Source organism: Pezoporus wallicus, unplaced genomic scaffold, assembly GCF_028554395.1.
Source record: "Pezoporus wallicus isolate ANWC-B61680 ecotype Strahan unplaced genomic scaffold, APGP_CSIRO_Pwel_v1 contig_14027, whole genome shotgun sequence".
Lineage (NCBI taxonomy): Eukaryota > Metazoa > Chordata > Aves > Psittaciformes > Psittacidae > Pezoporus > Pezoporus wallicus.
Window position 1 is genome coordinate 418,230 of NW_026640337.1, and position 24,140 is coordinate 442,369.

Consider the following 24,140-nt stretch of genomic DNA (forward strand, 5'->3'; position numbering starts at 1 on the left):
CCCCATGGCAAAACCCCATGAGTGCGTCCATGGCTGGTGGCTGCTGCAGGCTGAGCACTGAGGAGCTCGTTGCATGAGAGAGGGGCTGGGGGTGGGTTTGGGGGGGGCTGGGGGGTGTTGTCATGGCAATGGGGTGCATGGTGTGGAGGGGGGTAAGTGTGGTTCAGGGGCTTTGTCCCCCATGTCCCCCTCCAACCCCTTCCCCCACCGCATAGCAGCCCCCCCTCAAGACTGGTGCTGCCCCCCCGAAGCCGGGGGGAGCTCCCGGGGGGGATCAGACGGTTCCGAGGCGGCGCCGGGGGGAGTTGCCTCCGGTAAACGGGCGTTTATTGGGGCCGCGGGGTACAGACCGCGGGCGGCCGCATGCATGGCCGCGGGTGGGGGGGGGGCGCCCGCCGCCCCCCACCCTATTTACAGCCTGCCACCCCCCCCCAGGGACCCGCCAACCCAGTGTGGCACCAAAAGGGCCCCTTTGCCAGCAGAGAGTGGGTTCGGTGGGGACCCCCCAGCCCCAGCGGTGCCCCCACCCCCCGGCTGTGCTCTCCAGGAGGGGTTGATGGATGAGGTCCCGCCCAGACTGGCTCTGGGCAGGGGCTGACCCCAGGTTAGGGGTGTGAGTGTGCCCCATCCGAAGATATCACACATTTGGGGGCTTCCCCGCCCCACTGCACCTCACAAGTTCACCGTGTCCCATCCCCACAACCAACGCACCGCGGGCCGGGTGTCCCCAGGGCGCTGGCAGCACCCCTAAGCCCCCTTCTTGGGGTGCCTGGGTGCAGCTGATGGAGCCGAGGGGCTGCAGGGTGAGGGGCACAGCCCCGCTCTTCCTCGGCTGTGTCCGTGTGTCCATCCTGCTGCCCCCCAGGGATCCCCCTCCCAGGGTGCCGCACCCCTGGGTCCAGCCTGGGGAGGGGACGGGATGGACGGAACCCCCCTGGGACCCAGGGCAAAGCAGCCGGAACGTGGGGCACTGCCCCACTGCCAGCCGGGGACACCCCCAAACCCTACCCAAGGGGTACCTGTGTCCCCCCCCAACCCATGCAGCATCTCACCCCATGCCCGCAGCTCTGCCCTGGCCACCCCTCCTTGTCCCCAGGGAGCGCGGGAGGACACTCACACACACACACACACGCTGGGACCCTATTTCCCCGAGGGAGTCCGCTCCACGCCGTAGCGCAGGAGGTGCTGCAGGTCCGTCAGCGCCCGCGGGGGCCCGGTGCCGGGGGCCCGTGCCCCTGTGCCGTGTCTCCCGTAAGCACCCTCGCCGCTGTTGAACGTGTGGTTCCTCTTGAGGTGGGCGCCGGCGCGGCCCGTGCCGTTGTTGGCGTTGAAGTTCAGCTGGTCAGGGTGCCAAGGCGGCCCCTTGGTAAAGTCACCCCCTTCCCCACCGGGTGCCGAAACCACCCTGCGGCGCTCGGGGCTGGGGTGCGGGGTGCCGGAGAAGTCACCGTACGAGCTGCGGGGGGCACGGCGGGCGCCGGCGGGGGGGTGCTGCCGGGTGCGGGGCCCCTCCTGAGGCTCCCGACCCCAATGTCCATCCCCCGAGGAGTCGCTGAGTTCAGCCTCCAGCTCCTGATCCACCAGGATGGCGTGGCAGGAGAGGGGGATGCCGCGGGGCGGGCGGGCGGAGCCGGCGTGGAGCCGACCGGCGCCGGCGGTACCGGAGCCAGCGGGGTCCCGCAGCGCGGCGTTGATGATGTTGTGACTCTGCTCCCAGGTGCAGTTCTGGAGCGCTCCGGGGCAGCGTTTCTGCTGCAGCGGGGTCTGCTCCGGCGTGGGCAGCACCCCCGAGTCCAGGTCGTGCTGGGCGACCTTCCCCAAGTCCTTGGGCCACCCGTTGGGCATGAGCGGGGCCAGCAGGGCGCCGGGTTGGCCGCTGCGCGCCCGGCGCTCGCCCAGGCGGCTGACGCTCACCACGGACTCGCTGTGTGCCAGGATGGTCTCCTTGTCCTTGCGCCGCGCCAGCTCCTTGCGGTCCCGGTGCCCGATGAACCAGCACACGCTGAAGCCGGAGATGACGGCGCCGATGACGAAGGCGGCCACGGAGGAGATCACCAACAGGTTCACCGACACCAGCCCGTCCGGCTCGTCCACGAAGCTCTCTGTCACCAGCCCTGGGGGGAGGCAATGGGGGGGACACAATCAGGGGACGGTCGTGGTGGGGATCTGGTGGAGTCACCACGGCCCCGTGCCCCGTCCCTCGTGCGCTCACCCTCGCACTCGCCCAGATGGGATGTGCTGCCGCCGGTGATGTCCTGCTCGAAGGCCACCCTGGGGGGTACAAATTGAAGGGGGAAGGTGTCAGCTGGCCCCGATAGGTGACGGGGTCCCAGCTTGCTTCAGCCAGTGATGAATTGGCTGGGTCTCAGCAGTAGAGGGGTGCAGGCGCTCCTGTTGTCCCCCCACACACCACGTCCCCCAGTGTCCCCCCCCCGTCATGGGCCTGGAAGCGTTTGTTACCTGGGGGTGGGCTCCAGGAAGACGCAGGAGCCCTCCGGTGTCCATCCACAGTAGGGATCCTGGCTCCCGAGGCAGTTCCTGGCAGGAAGCAGGGAAGTCAGGATCCCCACCATGAGGGGGACAAGCCCCCTGGCCCTGCACCGTGCCTCAGTTTCCCCTGTTGGTGCTCCCAGCCGTGCCGAGCCATTCCCAGGCAGATCCCAGCACCGGAATGTGATCCCCGGCTCCTCCCATGCCCCCCCCATGGATCCCTGCCCACCGGGACACTCACTTCATGCAGCCTGAGTGCTGCTGGCAGCGTGCCACTGGCACCCTGGCCACGCAGGGCGGGAAGGCCAAGAGCAGGGACCCCGCTGCCTTGTCCAGCTCCAGCCCCAGCAGCCGCCGCTCGTCTGCCGTGTCCCGGCCACACCTGGAGACAGAGCTCAGCATGGCCCCGGTCCTGCTGCGCCTCAGAGGCAGGGCCAGAGGGGGGCATCTCACACACCCCTGCTTTGACCCACACACCCCTTGCATCCCTCTGACGCATCCCTTCCTTCCTTCCATCCATCCATCATCCACCCACCCACCCATCCCTCCATCCACCCATCTCTCCATCCATCCATCCTTTCATCCATCCACCCATCCCTCCATCCACCCATCCCTCCATCCTTCCATCCACCCATCCCTCCATCCTTCCATCCACCCATCCCTCCATCCATCCATCCATCATCCATCCATCCAACCATCCATCCATCCATCCATCCATCCCTCCTCCCGTCCCCCCTGTGTCCGTCTCCAGCACCCACCTCCCAGGCTGGTAGGTCTCGAACTCCTCCAGGAAGATGCTCTGGCTGCCGGGAATGGCGGGTGCGGGGCTGGAGCTGGCGTTGGGCTGGATGAGGAACTTGAGGACGGTGCCGGTGCTGGCGCCCAGGAACACCACGGTGTGGTTGCCCCACGGCCCCGCCGCGGTGTCCACCACGATCTTGCGGAGCTGGTACCTGCGTGGTGTAAATGGAGTCGGCGTCAGGGTGGGCAGGGAAACCTGAGGCAGGGTGGGCCCAAGGAGCGGGATGGGGCGTGCAGATCCCACATGGAAACTACTCCAGATCCTGGCCAGGAAACAGACCCATCTTGGATCCCACCCATGACTCATCCCAAATCCCACTCAGGATCCTGACCACATCCCACCTGTATCCATCTGGATTTCAACTGGGATCCTACTCAGATCCCACTAAAGAACCAGCCCAGACTCCCCTGATCCGTCAGCAGGACCCCAACTGGTGCCCAAGCCCAGCCCTGTGTCCTGGTTCTCATCCCCACATCCCTATTATTAGCCCCATATCCTTGTCCCAGCCCTTGCTGGAGGCAGTGACTGGATCCATTCCCATCAGCAGGAATTAAGGCAGGTTTCATTAGGATGAGACAACCTTGACTGCAAAGCTCACGGGATTTATCCAGTGCTGGCACGTGCCAGGCTCCAACAGCACCCAGCAGCACCCCTTAGCACCCATTAGCACCCACCAGCACTCACCAGCACCCAGCACCCACCGGCTCATGGTGCGCAGGATCCAGGGAGCGCTGCCCAGCGCCGGCACCGCCTCGTCCATCAGCGGATGCGTCTTGACGAAGTTGAGGATCTCATCCGGGAAGGAGCTGGAGGAGTTGTAGCGCATCCCGGGGGACGCGCAGCACCCGGGGCTGCGGCCGGGCACGGCTCAGTGTCCCCAGTGCCATGATGGAGCCCTGGCCCCATCATCATCCCTGTCCTCATCATCATGCCCATGCCCATCCCCTGATCCCTCCTGTTCCCATCCCTGCCCCTGTCCCCATCACCATCCCTATCCCAATTGTCTTAGAATCATGCTCATCCCCATCCCCACCACCCTTCCTGCGGGTCCCAGCCCTGATCACTCCTGTCCCCACCTCTGTCACTGGCCCCATCCCTGATATTACGCTCACTCCCATCACTCTCCCTGTGGGTACCAACCCTGGCTCCCTCTGTCCCCATCCCTGTTCCCATGCCCCTTCCTGCCCATCCCAGCCTTGTTGCCCCCGTCCCTGTCCCCACTCACCGGGGTTTTGGCACCATGTCCTCGGGCACGGGCGTCCAGATGGACTCGGGCGACTTCTGCTCCCGGAAACGTCCCTCGAAGACAGCGGCCACTTGGGTCATGTCAAAGGCACAAACGGCCGAACCGGGAATGCTGCAGGGACACGGGCACGGGCTGAGCACCTCAACGCCTCCCCATGTCCCCGCCTGCTCCCCAGCCCAGCCCTGGCGGTCTCGGCAGGGTACGAGGGTGTCCAACCTGTTGGCAGGCGTGGAGAAGACAGCGAGCACCACGGGGCGCCCGTCCAGCTCCAGGATGTCGGTCACGGCCTGGATGACGTTGAAGTAGAAATGGGAGTCTCCCGGCACGGAGCAGTTGAGCCGGGCCTTGAGGAAGGACGTCCACTGCTTCTCCAGCACCCGCTGCGAGCCCCCCATGTCGTTCTTGCACACCCGGGCCACCCGGGACACCACCACCTACGGGGTGGAAATCATCGTCACCCGGAACCCAGCCCTCAGATTGTCCCTTTATCCCTGTTCCCAGCACGGATGTCTCAGGCCACCATGGGGATATAGAATAATGGAATCATAGAGTGGTTGGGGTTGGAAAGGACCTTAAGATCATCCAGCCCCAACCCCTGCCACGGACAGGGACCCCTTCCACTGGAGCAGCTTGCTCCAAGCCCCTGTGTCCAACCTGGCCTTGAGCACTGCCAGGGATGGGGCAGCCACAGCTTCTCTGGGCACCCTGTGCCAGCGCCTCAGCACCCTCACAGGAAGAGCTTCTTCCTTATCTCCAACCTGAACTTCCCCTGTGTCAGTTTGAACCCACCACCCCTTGTCCTATTGCCACAGTCCCCAGTGAAGAGCCCCTCGCCAGCATCCACCCAGATGGATGCCACCTTCTCCCACCTTCTCCAGGTAGTTGAACTCCATGGCGATCTCCCGGAAGAAGAAGTAGACGTGGCTCCTCCATTCCACGGCGTGCACAAAGTAGGGCTCTGTGGGGACAGTGGCAGGGTGAGGGATGTGCCGGGATGGCGTGAGGGGACCGTGTGCCACGTCTCGGCATGGCACTGGCGGGAGGCACCTTTGAACCACTTGGAGTCATGTTTGACGGTGCGCAGGGTCGGGCTGTCCCCAAGGCTGCGGTAGATGACGGCGTCAATGGCCAGGAAATCGGTGACGGTGGCGGTGAAGAGCATCCCCCCTGCGCGGAGAGGGGGGTCAGGGGGTGCGGGCAGGGGGCAGAGCGCGCAGCACCCACCGTGGCGCCAGCACCGACCTGTGAAGAGGGCCACGTTGGCGTGCTTGGGGTCATAGGGGCAGCGCGCCATGCCGCTGATGTTGTCCCCGACGGGCTCCAGCGTGTCCATCTATAGCGGGTGAGACGGGGCCGTGAGCACCCCTGCGTGCCCAGACACGGGGGGGTCACACGGGGGGGCCCTCCTGGGGGCCACCATCGACTCACGCTGTAGTTGGCGCAGACCGGGTTGAAGGCGTTGGTGCCGCAGACGAAGAGCAGGTTCTTGCTCCGCACCAGCAGCACCTTGATGAAGTTGCGGCACTCTGCCTGCACCGGCGGGAGGGCACCGTCACCCCCAGCGCCCAGAGACACCCCTGGGTGCCCCCCATGGCGAGGGGCTGGCTGGGGGGGTGTTTTCACCCCAAAATGCTGCTTATGGGACCTAACGTTGGATTTGTCGCCAGTAAATCACAGCCACTGGCAGGGGGCAGGGAGGTGACATCGGGGGGGACACGCATAGGGGGTGGCCTTGTCTGCGTGATGTGGGGCATGGAGGGTGCTAGGTCCCCAGCCAGGGGGTGTCTTATGGGGTGCAGGCCCCCTCACCGCATACCTCGTGTTTGCCCTTCATCCTGCAGATGCTGATGTCGTGCTGGTTCGAGTGCCATGTCAGCTTCTGGGGGGGCAGAGAACACAGTGTGGGGCTGGGGAGAAGCTGGAAGCCCCCCAGACACCCCAGTATCCCCCCATGTCCCCAGGGGCACTCACCCGGTGGTAGCGCATCTCAGTGGCTCCAGTGGGCTCCAGGCTGACGCGGTAGATGTTGTCCCTGGGGAGGGGGACACGGGTGTCACCACCCTGCTGTGATGCTGATGTGCCCCCCAGCCAGGCATGTTGGGGGGTGCAGGATTTGGGATGCTGGGGTGGGCACTGAGCATCACCAGGGCATGGACAACCCCAGCAGCACCCCCCAGGGTGCCCCAGAGCAGATACTGGGGAGCCCCAAGGCCCCATTTTGGGTCCCTCCCCAGCAAAGAGGGGTGGGTGGGTGTTGGGTGCCCCCCCGCAGTGGGGAGAGGCTTTGGGGTGCCGTGGTCAGACCTGTCCCCGATGAAGAGGGTCCTGTTGACCTTGAGGATGCGCTGGATGTTGAGGCGCGGGGGGCCCCCCACCTCGGGGCCGGGCGAGCGGCTCGTGCCGTGACCCACGAACACGGGGTAGTGCTTCACGTCTGGGGAGGCACAGGGGGGCACACGCTGCAGGGGCACCCACGCATCACCGTGCCCCTGGGGAGCCAGGGTGGCCCCTGCACCCAGCCCTGCCCATGGGTGCCCCCTCCTGCCCTCACCCCAAACCACCCCAAGTCTCCATGCCCCCCCTTGCGCCCTGACCCCCACCCCGGATGTGCACTCACAGTCCTGGGGGGCCACAGCGATGGGACCGGGCTCCTCGGGGAAGGTGCCTCGGGCCGCCCCCTGCACCCAGAGCAGCAGCAGCAGCAGCAGGGGGGCGCGGGGGGGCGGTGGCCTCATGGTGTCCCCCGGCGCGGGCGGGCACCCACCGCTGCTGTGGGAATGGGCAGAGGTGAGAGGGCAGCACCCAGAGCGGCACCCGCACCCCAAGCCCATCACCGCGGTCCCAGTGCTGGGTGCTGGGCTGGGGCCGGCGCTGAGGGGCTGGCGCAGGATGGGGCTGGGATTGGCCATAGGGAAGCGGAGCTTTTCCCGATGGAGGAATTTGAAATAGGCTGGGAAAGGTGGGCGCTGTGCACCGGCACCGGGGTGTCCCCCACACACACCCCCCTGCACCCCAGGCTGATCCCAGCATTCCCATGGCATCCCGGGGTGCACCCGTGCCGGCCCAGCCACAGAACGTAAACCCATTAGATAGGCACCGGGAAAGAGGGGGGACGCTGGGAAAGGGGGGGACATTGACAAAGGATCACCCACCGGGAAACGGGCGGGACGCCAGCCCTGACATCCCTAAAACTTGTTTGGGAATAACAGCGGCAGGGGCTCAGCACGACCAGTCCTGGCCCCTAACGAATCAGGGTTTGTTAGGAGGGAGGATTATTCCGCCCTCCACCCCCCCATATTATCTTACATTGTCTTATATCCAAATCCCATCCCTTTCCATAGGCTCATGCTGGATTTTACCTGCTCTTTGGCACAATTTCCTTTAGAACATACCCAGTGCCAGGAAGCATGGTGGGGCTGGGGACATGGGGCCGCAGGGACATGGGGACACGGATGACAGCCCCAGTGCCGCCGCCACTGCGCCCCCGCCACCCGTCCCTGTGGGAATAGGGCTCAGCAATGAGCAGCCAGGCAGGAATTCCATTGATCGCCAGCTCCATGAGAGCGGGTGCGATCGAACCGTCCCCCTCCCGCCACCGCATCCCTGTGGGGACCGAGGACGGTGACATTGTGTGGGGCTGGGGGTCACGGTGCCCGGTGGGGAGGCTCAGCCCCAGCCCCAGCGCGGTGCCACCAGCCCCGGTGCCAGCCAACACTGACCCAGCCTCCGGGGACGTCTGACCCTGAGCCGGCTGTGTCACAGCCCCTGGGGACAACCGACCCTATCCCTTGGTGGCCTCCCAAGGACCACGCTGGGCCGGGATAACCAGGGTGGAATGGGATAACCAGGATAGAACGGGATAACCGGGGTGGAACGGGCTAACCAGGGTGGAACGGGATAACCGGGGTGGAACGGGCTAACCAGGGTGGAACGGGATAACCGGCATGGAACGGGATAACCGGCATGGAACGGGATAACCAGGGTGGAACAGGATAACCAGAGTGGAACGGGATAACCGGGGTGGAACGGGCTAACCAGGGTGGAACGGGATAACCGGCATGGAACGGGATAACCAGGGTGGAACGGGATAACCAGGGTAGAACGGGATAACCGGGGTGGAACGGGCTAACCAGGGTGGAACGGGATAACCGGGGTGGAACGGGCTAACTAGGGTGGAACGGGATAACCGGCATGGAACGGGATAACCAGGGTGGAACAGGATAACCAGAGTGGAACGGGATAACCAGGGTGGAACGGGATAACCAGCACGGAACGGGATAACCAGCACGGAACGGGATAACCAGGGTGGAACGGGATAACCGGCATGGAACGGGATAACCAGGGTGGAACAGGATAACCAGAGTGGAACGGGATAACCGGGGTGGAACGGGCTAACCGGGGTGGAACGGGATAACCAGGGTGGAACAGGATAACCAGAGTGGAACGGGATAACCGGGGTGGAACGGGCTAACCAGGGTGGAACGGGATAACCGGCATGGAACGGGATAACCGGGGTGGAACGGGTCCATGGAAGAGCAAACCGAGCCTCAAACCCAGCGCAGCTGAGCAAAACCGTGACACAACCGCATCAACCAACCCAGAGGTTTGGTGCTGCCGCTGAGTCCGTGCCAAGGAGTGGGGTACGGGGGGGATTCGTCCCCCAGAAGAGGAAAGGAGCCGTTTCTGGCACAGCGAGCACCCGTTCGGCACCCATCGGCATGGGCGCCAAGTCAGCAGGAGCCCCATCCCCTGGGCACCGGGCTGGGAATTCCTGGGTTTTAGCGCATTTGTTGTGCCAGAGCTGCTCCAGGAAAGCCATTAACAAGTGAATTGAGGTCATTAAAGCCTAGGGGGCTTTTACCACCTGAGCTGAACTCGGGGCTCCCCCAGAGTGTGTCCCCCCCAGCTTCCCCTTGTGGGTGCTCCGCACCCAGCCTCATTACCCGAACAAGCCACCCCCCTCCTTGGTATCAATGTCCCTATCCCAAACCCATCAGATTTAAGCATGCTGTGGAATTCCCAGGTGCCGGAGTGAGGAGGGACACCCCATAAAGCAGCCTTAAGGGAAGGGCTCGGCGCATATCAGCCACTTGAGACTCCACCACCATTTGGGGTGCAGGGAGGTCTTGTTGCCTCCGGTGCCTGTAAGCCCAAGGTGGGGGGGGCCGGTGTCACTGTGTCCCCCCACTAAGCCCGTACGGTGACAGGGAGCGGGCGCGGGGTAACCGGAGCCTCCGGCACCATAAATGCCGCCGATTGTGCGGGCAAAGAAAAGGGAAAAAGGGGAGGTTGGGGGGGGGGGGGGCTGGAGGGGAGGGGGACACGGAGGGGGACGGGTGGCACACAGGGACCCATTCATGGTGGTGGCGGAGGGCAGGGGACGGTCCCCGTGCGCGTCCCCAGCGGGGAAACTGAGGCAGGGCTGAGGACGGGGCAGGGTGCGGGCATGGGAAGGGTGCTCCGGGGAGAATGGGGGGGTTCCGGCCTGGGTGCCTCTGCACAGCCTCGGGCATGTCCCTTGTCCTTGTCCCCGCCGCAGCGCCCTGCTCCCTGCCTCAGTTTCCCAGTGTCTCCCCCGCCTTATTTCCCAGTATCCCCCTGCATTCCCGGTTCCTTTCTAATGGGTTTATGGAAGCACACACAGCCCCCCACGCACACAAAGCTTTGGAGCTGGAGGGGGGGGTGAAGCCTTGTCCTCCCCCTCCACAGCATCTCCCTGACCCCCCAACACAGGGATGGGGGGAAGTCTCCCCGGTTCCGCCCCCCTTCATGCTGCAATTCCAGAGGGAGCCGTGAGCCCCCCGCTACTTGTGGGGGGACGCTGTGCCCTTCCCCGGATGGGAGCCCTTCCCCGTGGCATCAGGGCACGGCTCCTGCCCCCCCACCCCCCCCCCCAACACCCCACTCTGCCCACCTGAGCTCCTCCGGCCACTTCCTGCTGTCCCCACTGCAGGGTGTCCCCAGTGTCCCCCCTCGGCTTGGAGAGGGGGTCCCGGATGCCTCAGTCCCATCCTGGGGGTGCCCCGACGGCGCTGGGGGCTCCGGTGTCCCACGAGTGGCTCAGCTGTCACGGCCCCCCCATGGCCCCCCCCTTGGGAAGGTAGAGCTGATGTCACCGTAACCGGAGCCACCACCGACACCCCCCCCCAGCAGCTGTCACCGCAGCCGGGGAGAGGGGGGGGCACCCATGGGACCTCCCGAGCGGCACCGCCGCGATGTCCCCTCCCACCATGGAGCCATGAACCCAGCCCGGAGATGCCCCCATGGCCATGGGGGGGGACGCAGGCACCGGGGTGTCCCCCCCACACCTCACCTGCACCCCAAGCTGATCCCAGCTCCCCGCATTCCCGGATTCCAGCAGTGCCGGGACAGGCAGAACAGGAACCCCTTAGAAAGGCACCGGGAAAGCGGGGGGACAATGGGAAAGGAGGAGGGGGGAGCATTGACAAGGGGACACTCACTGGGAAATGGAGGGGACACGAGCCCCAAAATCCCTAAGAACACAACTGCTTTGGGAATTGCAGCAGCAGGGGCCCAGCATGACCAGTCCTGGCCCTTAATGAACCAAGGCTCGTTAAGAGGGTGCTTTATTCGCCCCCCCGCCGCCCCCCCCCATATTATCTCCTATCCAAATCCCACCCCTTTCCATAGGGATCATGCTGGATTTTACCCCTTGTTTGGGCTCATTTCCTTTAGAAACCCCCAGCACCAATAAGCAATTAATTATGCTAATGAAGTCCTTATAAGCAGCATTAACTAATTAATTAGAAAGCCCCCCCATCCCCTCACCAGTGTTCCCCCCCCCATGCGTCACTCTGTCCCCAGAGCATCCCAATGGGAGGGACCACAGAGGGGGGTTTAGTGGTCACCAGCAGTATCCCCCCCCCCCCAAACTTGCCATGGGGACCCCCCCATTCCAGCTGCCACCACCGCCGGGGCTGGGGGGGCTCAGCCCCCCCCCCCAGTTTCCGTTGTGGGGCCGGTTCAGATGGCAGAGCCAGGAAGCAGCTGTCCCCATGGCGGGGACGGAGCAAATGTCACCCCGGCCACCTGGCCCCTGCCATGGGTGTCCCCCCCCCCGCACCACCACACAGCACCCCCAAGGGGGGGGTACGGGGGCAGCACCCCCAGAGCTGGGCCAAGAGGATGGGGGGGACCGCGGGAGGGTGAGGTCCCCATGCAGGTGACAGCGATGCGGTGCCAGCAGCGTGGAGGGGGGGGACACACAACACAGCACCCCCCATTTACCTTGGTGCTTCAGGGCCCGACAGCGGCTCAAATGTCCCCCCCCGGGCCTCCCGCTCCGGTTACCGGCTCCGCTTACAGCTGCCGTTTATAGCGCCCGTCCCCTCCCCACCACCATAACACCCCCCCCGCAGGCGTCCGGGTCCCCCAGCACCCAAACGGGGTCTGAGCCCCGACGTGGGGATGGTGAGGACCCCCCCGCGGTCATTTGGGGCGGGTTTGTCCCCACAGTGGGTGCCCAGGGGTGACTGGAAATACGGAGCTAGTGCCCGCCGGGTGGCACCCATGGGTGCTGGTCCCTTCCACCAGGCCAGGGCGGTGCTGCATGTGATTTGCATGCTAAATACATGTCACCTGCATGTTAGATACACGCCATCTGCACAGGTTTCCTATGGAGATATCGCTTCATGCCATGGAGGGGACAGGGGGGTGGTGAGGGGGTGCTGTCCCCCCAGTTCACAGCCCTTGTCCCCTGTCCCCCCCTCCTGTCCTGCTGGTCCCCCCAAAGCACTCGTCCCTGCACACATCCGCCCGTGTCCCTCTTGTCCCCCCAAAGACTGTCACCTCCTTGTCCCCGATGGGACACATCCCCCTGTGTCCCTCCAACACAGCCTTGTCCCCCTTGTCCCCAAAGTCGCACATCCCCCGTGTCCTCAGGGACCCCATGTCCCCGGGGCGCCCTGTCCCCGAGCGGGCAGAGGGATGCAGCTCCTGCCTCAGTCCCAAGAGCCAAATCCAGCCCCACACGGGCAGCCCCACAATAACAAACGGGGACACGGAGCCCCAGCCTGAGCCGCACGCACCCGCATCGCTCCCAAACAACACCCAACCCAACCCCAACGCTGGGAAAGCGACCCTACAACAGCAAACCAGGCGGGAGCCGGAGGAGGGGCCGGGAATGCCGGAAGGAGCGCTCAGCCCCTCACCGTGGTTTAAGCTCAGGTGATGGGGTTGTGGGGTCATTGCCTGCGGTCCCCGCTCTGTCGCTGTCCCCAGCATCTCGCTGCCCCCGGGTGCCGCTGGTCCTGGAGCTGCCACCCAGCTCCTGGGGACACCAGGGACAGGGCTCCAGGGTGCCAGGAGGTGATGCTGGAGCGTGGGGCACAGCACGTGAACTTCACCCGGCTGCATCCTCCTCCTCCTCCTCCCGGTGGGGTCACCGGTGCGATCCGGCTCCATGCCGTGGTTTTCCAGCCACCGGGAGCCAGCAGCATCCGGAGCCCAACTGAGCTGCTGGATGCACTAGGGCCAGGTTGGTGCTGCTGGATGTGGGATGGGATGCAGGCTGCAAGGTGGGATGTGAGATGCAGGCTGTGGGTTGGGATGCTATGTGGGATGCAGAATAGGATACAGGAGGCAGGATGTAAGGTGGGATACGGGATGCAGGCTGGGATGCAGGATGAGCTACAGGATGCAGGGTGGGATAATGGATGCGGGATGCAGGATGAGGGCTGGGATGAGGGATGCAGGCTGCAGGCTGGGATGCAGGCTGCAGGCTGGGATGCAGAACGCAGGATGCAGGCTGGGATGCGGGATGCCAGTGGCGGTGTGGAACAAAGGGCCATTGTTCCCGGCGCTCCCAACGCTGCCTCCCGCTCTCCGAAGGTCAGGTGCTTCCTCGCTGCCCTCCAAACGGCTCCTTGTTCTCCCACCAGCGCCGGCACAGCCCGAGCGGCCGCTGTGCCGCCAGGCCACACCGCCATTGCCACCGGCAGCAGCAGCAGCACCACCACCAGCACAGCCACTGACACTAGCACCGGTACCAGCACTGCCACCATCCACCACTGTCACCAGCACCAGCACTGCCACCATCCACCACTGCCACCGGCACCATTGCCACTGGCACCGGTACCAGCACTGCCACCATCCACCACTGCCACCGTCACCATTGCCACCGGCACCGGTACCAGCACTGCCACCATCCACCACTGTCACTGGCACCATTGCCACTGGCACCAGCACTGCCACCATCCACCACTGCCACCAGCACCGCCATCACGTGCTCCCGGCCACCAGCACCACAAAGCTGCTGCAGGATGGGTGACGATGTCCCCATCCCCTGAGGGCCCCAACAGACGTGTCGGGTGTCATGTGTGTGCAGGCACGTGTGAAACGCGTGTTACGTGTGTGGGCATCAGGTGTCACGTGTGCTGGTGCGTGTGCATGGGGTGTCGTGTGTGTAGGTATGTGTGCACCATGTGTCATGCGTGTGTAGCTGGTGTGTGTGTGTGTGTGTGTGTGTGTGTGTGTGTGCACCATCTGGCACGTGGGTGTGCACCACATGCCCTGTGTGTGCAGGTGTCAGTGTGCACCGTGCCCTGTGTGCATAGGACATCACACGTGTACAGGTGTCTGTGCACACGGGAGGGGGGTGTTGTGCACATGTGTGAGTACACACGCGCCTGCGCATGGGGTTGGTGCATGCGTGCACGCGTGTGCGTGAGGCTGCCATGTACACGTGTGGTGCATGTGAGCTAGGCTGTGCTGTGCACGCCCCACCTCGCCGGGCAGGACCTGACCCTGCACAGGGCAAGGACGGATCCCGGATGGATCCCCTCTCCCAGCCTCCCATATCAGCTGCTAAACGCTTCCCAATTTCCTGGCGCTTTATGTCGATGTCCCCGGCGGGAGATGATGGATGGGGCTGGTCACAAAAGCCACTTCTGTTCCCACCGCCCAACCCAGGGCCGCATCCCGTCTCCCCGGGGCGCACATGGGCGCTGCCACTGCTGCCCCTTCCCATGGCACCCAGCTCCATCACCCTGGATTCGGGCACAGGAATGAGGGTGGCTGCCAGCCCTCTGTCCTGGTCCCCAGCTACTGCGAAGCCACACGATCTGTGCCTCAGTTTCTCCACTCGATGCCCAAGTGCATCCACAACCACATTCCCCCCTTTGGATCCATCCAGCACCAAGCCCGGCGCTGAGCTGTGCCGCGGCGCTGCCAGGTTTGATGGGATTATCCCAGCAGGCAGGATTACACAGGGAAGAGCCGGGGATTAGCCACGGCGCATCGGCACGACGCTGCCACGGCCACAGCCGGGCTGCCAGCAGGCTGAACTGGGCTGAACTGGGCAGGACTGGGCCAGAGGTGTGAAACCAAGCCCCAGGGCTGGGGTCCCCTGGGACCTCCTCTGGGGAGCAGTGGCTTCACCAAGCGCTGTTTAATCCCCCGGCACAAGGAGACGAGAGGGAGCTTTTCCCCCTCTTTATTTTTGTTTTAATTTAACAAAATTGTAATTAAATAGGGAGGAAAATCCTGTTAGCACAAGGCGGCCCCACTGGGAGCTCCCCCGCGCCAGACGACTGCTCCTCCGCTCCTCCCGCCTTCCAAAGGGAATCGAAACCTCCAGCACCCCTTGCATGGGATGCAACCGAAGCCCAAAGGACCCTTGGGATGAGCGGGGGGTCCCCAGCGCCATAGGGTCCCCTCTGCATTGGAGCTGAGGGCTGCTGGGGATACAGCAGCATCCTTTTGGGTACTACGCTCCGGCAGCCACCTCCATCACCACGCTGGGGATGGAGTGATGGGAGGAAGGGATCTCAGATCCCTCCAGGATGCGGCGCTTGGAATGCTGATGGTGATCGGGTGCCAATGGGTCAAGTGGGTGCCACGGCACAGCCCAGATGGAGCTGGGCTCACTCTTGGGTTTCTTTACTACTGTTTATGCTGCCGAACACACGCTGGATGCCACCGCACCCGCACCACCATGGAGCCATCTCACCCGGGCCCATGGCAATGAGCTTGCCTGGCACAGCCAGAGATGCCAGCACAGGGAAAGCCACCCTGGTCAACACCGCGCTCTGTGCCGGGTAGGAAAACCTCGCCAAAGGCAATGCCAGGGAACGGATACGGTGCGGGAGATGCTCCAAGGGGCCGGCGCAGCTCAGCCCACTGCAAAATCCAATCGCATCCAAACTGGCAGGTTTAATTAAAACTATTTGAGCTGGTCTAAGGATACAAACTGAATCCGGCACTGCAGCAGGGATCCGCATCCAGCTCCGGTACCCGGCGAGCAGCGCGGCGGCGCTGGGCCTTGTGGCCAGGCTGAGCACCACCACCACGGCAGAGCCGGTGGGAAGAGCCCTCCCAGGAGCCACTGGTTTAACTGGGAACCAAGGCAGCGCTGGTGCATGTGCGGAGCAAGCAAGGGAAGCCGAGGGGGATGGTGACACCGAGCCTGTCATCACCACCCTGCCCCATGGCATCACCACCCTGCCCCATGGCATCACCACCCTGCCCCATGGCTTCGTGCTCTCGGAGGGTGGCAAACGTGCCGAAAACCTGGACTGGGGAATTTGGGGTCTCCAAAGCCACCCCCCTCCAGAAGCTGAGGGTAGTGGTGCCACAGCATGCGGCACAGCCACACACATGGACACACATGTACAGCCATGCAGACACATGTACAGCCGTGCAGACACGTACAGCCGTGCACACACATGTATAGCCGTGCAGACATGTACGGCCATGCAGATGTGTACAGCCGTGCACACGTGTACAGCCATGCACACATATACAGCCATGCACACATATACAGCCATGCAGACGTGTACAGCCATGCACACACATGTACAGCCATGCAGACATGTACAGCCGTGCACATGTGTACAGCCGCGCACACGTGTACAGCCGTGCACACGTGTACAGCCGTGCACACATCTGCACACGTGTACAGCCGTGCACACACACGTACAGCCGTGCACACGTGTACAGCCATGCACACGTGTACAGCCATGCACACATGCTCAGCCGTGCACACACATGCTCAGCCGTGCACACACATGTACAGCCGTGCACACACATGTACAGCCATGCACACATGTACAGCCATGCACACACATGTACAGCCATGCACACATGTACAGCCATGCACACACATGTACAGCCATGCACACATGTACAGCCATGCACAGCCAGTGCACACACGTGTACAGCCGTGCACACACATGTACAGCCTTGCACTCTTGTAGAGCGTGTCACTCTCTGTTACAGCGTTGCTCACTCATGTACAGCCATGCACACACATGTACAGCCATGCACACACATGTACAGCCATGCACACATGTACAGCCGTGCACACACGTGTACAGCCGTGCACACACGTGTACAGCCAAGCACACACATGTACAGCCATGCACACATGTACAGCCATGCACACACATGTACAGCCATGCACACGTGTACAGCCATGCACACACATGTACAGCCATGCACACACATGTACAGCCATGCACACACGTGTACAGCCATGCACACACGTGTACAGCCATGCACACACGTGTACAGCCATGCACACACATGTACAGCCATGCACACACATGTACAGCCATGCACACACATGTACATGCACACCAGCCATGCACACACATGTACACATGCACACACACGTACAGCCATGCACACACGTACAGCCATGCACACACATGTACAGCCATGCACACACATGTACAGCCATGCACACATGTACAGCCATGCACACACATGTACAGCCATGCACACACATGTACAGCCATGCACACACATGTACAGCCATGCACACACATGTACAGCCATGCACACATGTACAGCCATGCACACACATGTACAGCCATGCACACATGTACAGCCGTGCACACACATGTACAGCCATGCACACACATGTACAGCCATGCACACACATGTACAGCCGTGCACACACATGTACAGCCGTGCACACACATGTACAGCCGTGCACACATGTACAGCCGTGCACACACATGTACAGCCATGCACACACATGTACAGCCGTGCACACACATGTACAGCCATGCACACACGTGTACAGCCATGCACACACATGTACAGCCGTGCACACGCGTGCACGGCCACCACCTCCTGCCCGGAGCCGGGGGTTGGGGTTGGCGATTTCTCTTTGTTTATGGGAATGGCAGCGGAAAGTGACCCTGGGGGGGGGGCGCTGCCCCCCAGCACCCTCCAAGCCTGAACCCGCCGCCCCCACGCACAACCCCCCCAGCGCAGCCACGTGCCCCGGTGACAGCGGTGACCCAGTTCCGTGTCACCCCGGGATGCTGCAAAAGGGGCATCGCTGCTCAGCACCCCCGGCTCTGAGCCCCCCTCCAGCACCCAGCGGGGCTCCCACCTCCCAACAGCACCCACGGGCGGACACACGGACACGGCGCCTCCAGGGCCCAGGAACCCCGGGACGGATCCTGCGCCCTCCGGCGGGGCGGGGAGCCGGGAGCTGCCCTCTGCTGCCACCAGATCAGGCCCCAAAGCCTGGCTAAAATCGCCGGGGAGGGACGCACAGAGGGGGCCCCCAAGCCAATGCCCCCCTTCCCCAATGCAGGGGGGTGGGATGGGGGGGTCTCAGCCGTATTCCACCTCAGCCCTCACCTTCCCAGGGCAGCCCCGGAGCAGGATCTGGCCTCATTGGGGCCAAGCTGGTACCTGAAGGGACTGCGATGGGGGGATCCGGGGGGGAGGAGGACAGCGGTGCCAATGTGCCACCGTTGCCCCCACCTTTCCCAGGCACTGGGCACAGGCAGACCCGGGTGTCCCCGCAGGGGGGTCACTGGCAGCAGTTGTGTGTCCCCATTTCCCACCCCCCCGTGCTCCCCAGGGTGGGTGCAGCACCCAACACGGGGGGGGGCTCCCATCTGCACACCCCCCCCGGCTCACGGCCTCATCCGGCAGAGGGGAAACTGAGGCACGGCGGGAGGCAGCGCTCACCCAAGGTCACCCCGAGCCGATGGCACAGCCCAGTGTCGTCCCCCCCCCGGTCTTCTGGGGGTGCTGGGCTCCCCTGCACAGGGATGGGGCTCCCCCCTCCCTCCTGCCCCATGGGGGGGGGGGGGCGGCTGGGGCTCAGGGGGGTCCAGCACCCCGATTGCTCTGTGTTATATGGGACCGATGGAGACCAAGCCTGGGGGTGGGTCCCGAGTGAGGGCGACGGGGCAGGATGTGGATTAGGCTCAGCGCCCCCCCCCCCCCATGTTATTTGAGGGTTACCCCCCCCCCAAGTCTGCAGACGGCGCAATGGTGCTGAGCCCCAAAAGGGAGGACGGGGCCCCCCTACCCCACAGATGCTGCCTGCACAGGGCTCCCCAGCTTTGTCCTGACATGGGGGCTGCCAGCCAGCACCCCCCCAAGGATGGGGGTGCCCCACTTCTGCCAGGTGCCCCCCCATACCTTGTCCCCACAAGTGTCAGCTCCATCAAGACGGAGACAGGCACTCCTGTGATCTGGGGGGGCTCTTTGTCCCCCCCAGCCCTACAGGGTTATGGGGGGGCACTACCACTGATCATCCCAAACTGAGCCCTTGCTGCTCCCCACTGCCCTTTTGGGGGCTGTATTGCCCGGGCCCCCCATTTCAACCCATCCGCCCCCCCCATCCCAGCAGAGGCTGCACTGGCTGGGGGGGCACACACCAGCTCTCCCCTTTTCCTGCTCCTCCCCCCAAAAAAAACAACAGGCTTTGGCTGCTTCCCGAAGGAGCAGTGGAGGCAAAACGGAGCTCAATGAAGCAGACCCCCCCCCCCTTTCCATCTCCATCCTCCCAGCTCGAAGGGGTCCCCCCGGCCCCTCAACACCCCGCGTCCATCACCGTGTTCCGCGGCGGGGGGGCTGTCAGGGTGCCGGCCCGGGATGCTGATGGGTGGGATGGAGGTGTGGAGGGAACGGGGAGGGGGCGACTGCGGGATTGAGGTGCTGGGGGGGGGTTGAAAGGTGCTGGGGGGGTTGTCGGGGTGCTGGGGTGAGGAGAAGGGCTCGGGATCGGCGTCCTGGGGGGAAGATGGGGGTGCGGGATCAGGGATGGGGTGCGGGATCAGGATGCTGGGAAGGAGCAGGCTGCTGGGGGGGGACATCAGGGTGCTGAAGGGGGGACCAGGGTGCAGGATGAGGGTGATGGGGTGGGCCGGGTGTGCGGGGGGGGCCGGAGGAGGGGGGAGGGGAGGATTGGGGTATCGGGGGGGGGAGGCCAGGAGCGCTGGGGTGGGGATGGGGATGTAGGATGGAGGTGCTGGGGGGGGGGCGGTGCAGGGGAACCGCAGGGTGCAGGGATGGGGGGCAGAGGGGTGCGGGCTGGGGGTGCTGCGGGTGCCGGAGGGGTCGGGGGGGCCCCTCCAGCCCGTGACCCTTCAAGGTTCCGCCCGCTCCGCCCGGAGAGCCGCTAACAAAAGCGCCGTTCCCAATGCAGCAGCCGGCGGCGGCGGGAGGGGGGAGGGCTGGGGGGGGGGGGGCCCCCCTTTTCCTCCCATTTCCCCCTCCTCCATCGCTGCTTCCCCCCCCCCGGGGAGGGAAAAACCGATGGGGATGGGAAGGGGACACCGGGGGGGACGGGACCGCCCCGCATGGCTCGAAGGGGGGGGGGGGGGGGGGGGGCACCCGCCGCGCTCTTACCTCGCCGTCCCGGGGGGATCCGGGGGGGCCCGGGGCACCTGCGCCCACCGGCAGCGCAGCACGGCCCGGCCCCGCTCCGCTCCGCGCCGCCGCGGCGGGAGGCGCCGGGGCACCGGAGCCCGGGCGGGGCGGGGCCGCGGGGGGGGGGGGGGGGGCGGTGGGAGCCGGGGCCGGGCCCGCCCGGTGGCTGCGGCTGCACCGGGGCCGTTCCGGTACCCGCGGCGCTGGAGGAGCCGCCGCTGCCGCCGCTCCCGGAGCGGCTGCGCCCCCCGCCCTGCCCCCGCCCCGGGGAGGCGGCTCGGCCCTGCCCGGCCTCGCGAGGAGGGGGAGGAGGGGGAGCCGTCCCCGCCCGCCTCTCCCCCCGCGCACAAGGGCATCCCCCCCATCCCCCCCTTAACGGGAGGGAACGGGACCGACCCCCCCCGGCCCTGCCTCAGTTTCCCGTTTCCGGGCATGGGGAGGCGGAAGGGCCCCAGCCCCCGAAAGCCCGGCAATGGGAGCCCCCCCTTGGCACTCCCCCCCCCCCCCCATTGACTTTTCCCCCCTTGGACCCCGCTTCCTCAGCTCCCCCTCGCACAAGGGGCTCCCTCCCTGCTCTGCCATCCCCCGTCTGCCTCAGTTTCCCCTCGCACCAAGGGCTCAGAGCTGCCCCATGCCCCCTGCAGCGGGGGGAGCCCAGGCCTGCCCACCGTTGGGTGCAGGGGTGGGCAGAGTGGCTTTGCCACCCTCCTGTCTCTCCCCAGCCTGGTTCAGCTGAATCGGCGCAGGAAACCTTGGCTCAGCCCCCCGAGGTGCTGGGGTGCGCCATGGGCGATGCCACCGGCCTCTCGCACTGGGATCATGGCCCTGGAGCCGCTTGGATCCCCAAATCCCACAGGGCTGCCATTGCTGGAGCAGCGTGCCCCCTGCCTGCATCAGTGTCATCGCTGCACTGAGCTGTGCCCAGTGCTCAGCCCGCCCTGGGTTTCCATTGCCACCAGTGATTCACCTCTTCCTGCCTCCTGTCCGGTCCCTCCCGTCCCAGGGGCAGGGATGGGGACAGCCACCCGGGGGGGGACACTGGGCTGCCCATGCCGGAAGGGGGGGGTCTCCAGGGGAAGGAAACCACGGCTGTGACTCAGCGCCTGACTCACCTTCCCCAAGGGGAACACCGACGGGACCCCAGGGAGCCCCTTGACCTGTTCACACAGCCCCAGCCTCGCCGGCCAAGCTGGGGCTAATTAAGGCCAATCAAAGCTCCTCTTAATTCCTGCCCAGTTCCCACATGTCCTCCTACATGGCATGAGCATCACCAACATCCCACAGCACCCCGATATCCACAGCACCCCGACATCCCACAGCATCCTCATATCCCACAGCAACCTCATATCCCACAGAACCCTGACACAGGAATCCTCCCGGGTGGGAATTTTGGCCAGCAGTCTGGAAAACGGCAGCTTGGGAAGGGTTATTCTTGTCCTCGGCCTCCGTGCTGAGATTTATTCCCGGGCTTTGGGGTTTATTTGACCTTTTGGGAATTGAGCGAGGAGCAGAGGAGTGAAGCAGTTTGCCATAAATCTTGCTGCCACCCGTGTGATGAGCGGTGCCGTTCTCTGCCACGGGGTGCAGGGGGGTCCGTGTGCGTGTGTCCCACAGGCCTCATGCATGCTGAGCATGTGGGGTGTGATCCACAGCCCCCCAGGCCTGTCCCAGCACGTCCAGCATGGCATTCCCCTCTCCCGGCCCCCCAGCCCTGCTGGGGCCCAAGCAGGGGTTTTGGGGAGTGGTGCCTTTGCAGCAGCCCCCCAGGACAGGCACCAGTGGGGGGGGGAAGGGGGGGGTGTCATGGCATGGGGCACGGTGGCCCCTGGGGACAGGGACCACAGCTGGGAGGGGTTCCTCTGCTCCCCATGTCCCCTCCATGGGTAGGAACCACCCTCAGCATTGGTTCTTTAGGGACACCCCTTCACCCTCCCCGGGGGGGGGCACACCAGGCAGGGCACCCACCTCTGGTCAGAGCAGTGGGCTTGACCCGGCTGATTGCCTTGCTCCCAGTCAGCTGCTGCTTCTGTGGGAAGGCCCTGCAGGAGCCTGGAGTCATGGGATGAACTGGGAATCCTGCAGCATCCTCTCAGCCTGAGCCCGTCCTCCCCTCGGTGGGTGCCAGCAGCACCCAGCATTGGGTGGGGGGTGCTCATGGTGATGTATGTGTGTGCATCCCTGTGTATGTGTGTGCATGTGCCTGTTCATGTGCATGCGCACATGTGTGTATGCATGCATCCATGACCTGCGGCGCTGGGTGCCGCATGCCTTTGGTCTTTATGGTGCTGGGTGCCCTTGATCTCTATGATGCTGGGTGCCAGGTGCCCGTGGTCCCTGTGGCACTGGGTGCTGGGTGCCTTGGTCCCTGCAGTGCTGGGTGCCCTTGGTCTCTATGGCGCTGGGTGCCCCTCGTCCCTGCAGCGCTGGGTGCCATTGGCAAAGCCACGCTGGCGGTACTGGGTGGGCAACGCACCCAACAGCACCCTCCCCCTGCCAACAGCACCCACCTGGGCCCTCACCACAGAGCCGCCGTTGTGCTGCCGGCCGAGTGGACACGGACACATGCACACACGTGTACATACATGTCCGTGTGTGCACACGCGTGTCCCTGCATGCGCTGGGCTGCCATCACCCCCCCCCCCTCCCCGTCCATCCCCAGCTGGCTCCGGCCCCCCCAAAACGCGCCGCGGGGTCCCCGGCACCTGCCGCGGCCGTGGCTGCGCCGTGGCGCTGGGGAGGATGAGCGGTAATTAAGTTAATTTGCACATGCAAATCATCCGCGGTTGGAATCTGTTAATTTTATAATTCGATGTTTAATGCTCATCGCCGCTCTGTTTTCCCCGCCAGAAACCCAACATTTTCTGGGTGCTAATGACGGGGGCCGTGCTCCGGGGCTGGGGGACGCGCACCCCTCGGGCACCCGGGCGCTGCTGATGGCAGCAGCCACCGGTTAATCCCCAGCGGTGACGGGTGCTCCCTGCCATGGGGGTGCTGGGGGGGGCCGGGGGAAGGGGCTCACCCCGCAGCTTTCCCCCGGCTCGGCCGAGCCGCAGCCCAGCGGTTTGAGTGGGGTTTAGACACGCACAAATCCCTGCCGGCCGCCGGGGCTGTGCTGCAGGGGGAAGGTGCGGAGCTGCGGGCACGGTGCGAGGGAGGGAGCCGGGGGCGATGTGCCCCGTTCCGGAGGCAGCGCGGGCTCTTCCCATCCCTGTTGCCAGGGAGGTGTTTTGGTGGTGGTGAGCTGAGACCTGGCAGCTCGTGTCAGCAGCCAGGGGAGGCAGGGAGGGAAGGAGGGAGCGCTGGCCACTGGGGTGTCCCTGCGCTGTGGGGCTCTGGTGGCATCCACAGCAGCTCCCTGGGGAGTCCAGCACCAGCCGTCAGCACCTCGAATGCAGGATACAGAGGGGACACGGGGTCCTCATCCCTTCCCAATGCATCCCTGAGAGCTGCCGAAAGTCCTGCCCCAAGAGGGGGGCTGCAAAAGCTGCGGCCGTGTGCCGAGGCTGAGCATCACCCCAAGGTCAAGCATTGCCCCGAGGCTAAGCATCAACCCTGGTGCTGAGCATCACCCTCTGGCTGAGCAACACCCCGGGGCTGACCATTACCCTGGTGCTGAGCATCACCCCAGGGCTGAGCATTACTCCAAGGCTAAGCATTACCTTGGTGCTGAGCATCACCCCAAGGCTGAACATAACCTTGGTGCTGAACATCATCCCAGGGCTGAGCATCACCGGGGGCTGAGCATCCCCCCGGGGCCGGGCTCTGCCGGTGCCGCAGGAGCTGGCACGTCCCTGTTTATCTGCGGAGCCGGCCGGGCTTTTGCATACGCCGGATTTGCAGGTTCCTTTGAAGCTCCGGCAGCTGCCGGGCTCTCGCCTCTGCCTCGGCGGAGATAACGCGGTTCCCCGCAGCCACCGCGCTCGGAAGAACGGCGTCACCGATCCTGCCCGGGGCTGG

At 64.8% G+C, this 24,140-nt stretch overlaps 1 protein-coding gene across 5 annotated transcripts; it reads right to left on the reverse strand.

Moving 5' to 3' along the window:
* Positions 1–431: 431 nt before the first annotated feature.
* Positions 432–20,286, reverse strand: SEMA6B (semaphorin 6B). 5 transcript variants are annotated; one of them, XM_057418705.1, is made up of 17 exons: positions 20,163–20,286; positions 7,156–7,307; positions 6,843–6,972; positions 6,510–6,570; positions 6,355–6,417; positions 5,967–6,068; positions 5,781–5,871; positions 5,586–5,705; positions 5,408–5,496; positions 4,755–4,972; positions 4,518–4,649; positions 3,994–4,143; positions 3,249–3,443; positions 2,732–2,872; positions 2,461–2,538; positions 2,213–2,271; positions 432–2,114 (listed from the first exon to the last, which is right to left on the reverse strand). In XM_057418705.1, the coding sequence occupies exons 2-17, from the start codon at positions 7,271–7,273 to the stop codon at positions 1,141–1,143; spliced, it is 2,721 nt and encodes a 906-aa protein (XP_057274688.1). In that variant the 5' UTR covers positions 7,274–7,307; positions 20,163–20,286; the 3' UTR covers positions 432–1,140. The 5 variants fall into 5 exon arrangements, with proteins under 5 accessions (XP_057274688.1, XP_057274690.1, XP_057274691.1 ...); XM_057418707.1 differs by having other exon boundaries at positions 7,156–7,304; positions 20,163–20,285; XM_057418708.1 differs by lacking the exon at positions 20,163–20,286 and adding an exon at positions 11,787–11,806.
* Positions 20,287–24,140: the final 3,854 nt, after the last annotated feature.